The sequence below is a fragment of the Triticum urartu genome, chromosome 7, assembly GCF_003073215.2.
Source record: "Triticum urartu cultivar G1812 chromosome 7, Tu2.1, whole genome shotgun sequence".
Classification (NCBI taxonomy): Eukaryota; Viridiplantae; Streptophyta; class Magnoliopsida; order Poales; family Poaceae; genus Triticum; species Triticum urartu.
In genome coordinates, this window is record NC_053028.1 from 23,773,150 (window position 1) to 23,774,635 (window position 1,486).

Here is a 1,486-nt window from a genome sequence, read left to right on the forward strand (position 1 = left end):
TTCGCGAAAAATAAATAAATAACAAACATATGCCAAACGGGGCATCAAGTTAAATTTCAAAAGACAATAGTGGACTAAACGTATAAATCAATACTAGCCTCTCTTTTTGACTTACACTCTCGTGGCTGCATTTCCAAGGGCATCATACTTGCATTTGAAATAATCATCATACATCATCACTCCCTCGCGAATATGTTGGAGCTGACCTGTTTGTTTGCGTCAGTGCGTTGGACCGTGATTTTTGTTCGTTTACAGTTAAACTAATGGATGCAGACAGATAAAATGGGTCGTCGCATTGGAGTTAGCCCAAGGAACTTGCTAGTAGTGTATTCTACTTGTAAGTTTCTATAAATAGGTACCGGAAGTGGATCTCTCTATCATCCACGAACACAAAGGTCCATCTCTAGCTCATTAGCCAGTACACGATTCCCCGACCAAAAATAAGTAAATCCAGATCGGATGGCCGAGCAGGGGAGCAAGGCGCCGAGCTGGTGGAGGAGGTTCCGGTGGCTATACGCGGCGCGGTGCACGGTGGCGTGCGTGGTCACCCTGGTGGCCGTGGCAGTGATCGTTCGGGCAGTGGTGGTGATGCTCCGCCCCGAGAAGCTCCAGCTGAAGCTCGCCGGCGGCCGCGTGGCTGTCGACTACATCCCGTCACTGCCGCCACCGCGCAACGTCGTGGTCTTCACGGTCCTCCTCAGGGCCAACAACCCCGGCGGGCGCGCCACCATTGTTTACGCCAACGTCACCGTCCGGCTCACGGACGCGTCGGCGGGACCTGCTGCGACGATCACCGAGTTCGACCTGCCGCAGCGCATCGACGTGGCGCAGCGTATGGCGCACGAGGCGACCGCGGTGGCCAGGCTGGAGCCGGGGGAGGACCTGCCGATGAGGTACGTGCGCACGCTCTATGAGGGGCGCGGCGTGGCCGGCGCGGAGATGGAGCTGAGCGGGGTCTTGTCCACCCACACGGCGATGGCCACCACCAGCGTCCTCACCACGTACTACTGCTGGCCGGTGACCATCGCCGTCGTCGCAGGCGACTCCGCCGCCGACGTGCCCTGCTTCGACAAGCTGGACGCACCGGCCCATGTGTGATCAATCAAGCGGGCGGGCAAGGCTACAGATCGACCTAGCTAGCTTGGTACCTACTGTACCTATCTGTAAACTGTATTGTAGTAAGCTCGAGTTATTTGCGTTGATGCCTGCCATGCCGAGTTATTTGCGTTGAATTAACTCTAGCTGCAGTGCAGCAGCGTGACTACGAACATATATTTACCTGCCTGCCGAGTCTCTCGTTGTGACATTTACTACTCTTTGTTGCAGTGAACACCAGCTATTGGTGTAATAAGTTGCGATCGGGTATAATCTAGAGCATAATTGGTTTGCTATCAATATTTGGCTTGCCAAATGTTGGCACTGCCAACTATTGGCAATACCGAGACTTATCAACCATTGGCAACTTTATGTGAGAGAGGCAAAACAA

General features: G+C 53.8%; 1 protein-coding gene across 1 annotated transcript; it reads left to right on the plus strand.

The window, feature by feature from the left end:
- Nucleotides 1-365: 365 nt before the first annotated feature.
- LOC125522408 lies at nucleotides 366-1,284 on the plus strand. The gene has a single exon (XM_048687472.1). The coding sequence runs from the start codon at nucleotides 460-462 to the stop codon at nucleotides 1,096-1,098; it is 639 nt and encodes a 212-aa protein (XP_048543429.1). The 5' UTR covers nucleotides 366-459; the 3' UTR covers nucleotides 1,099-1,284.
- The last annotated feature ends 202 nt before the right edge of the window (nucleotides 1,285-1,486 follow it).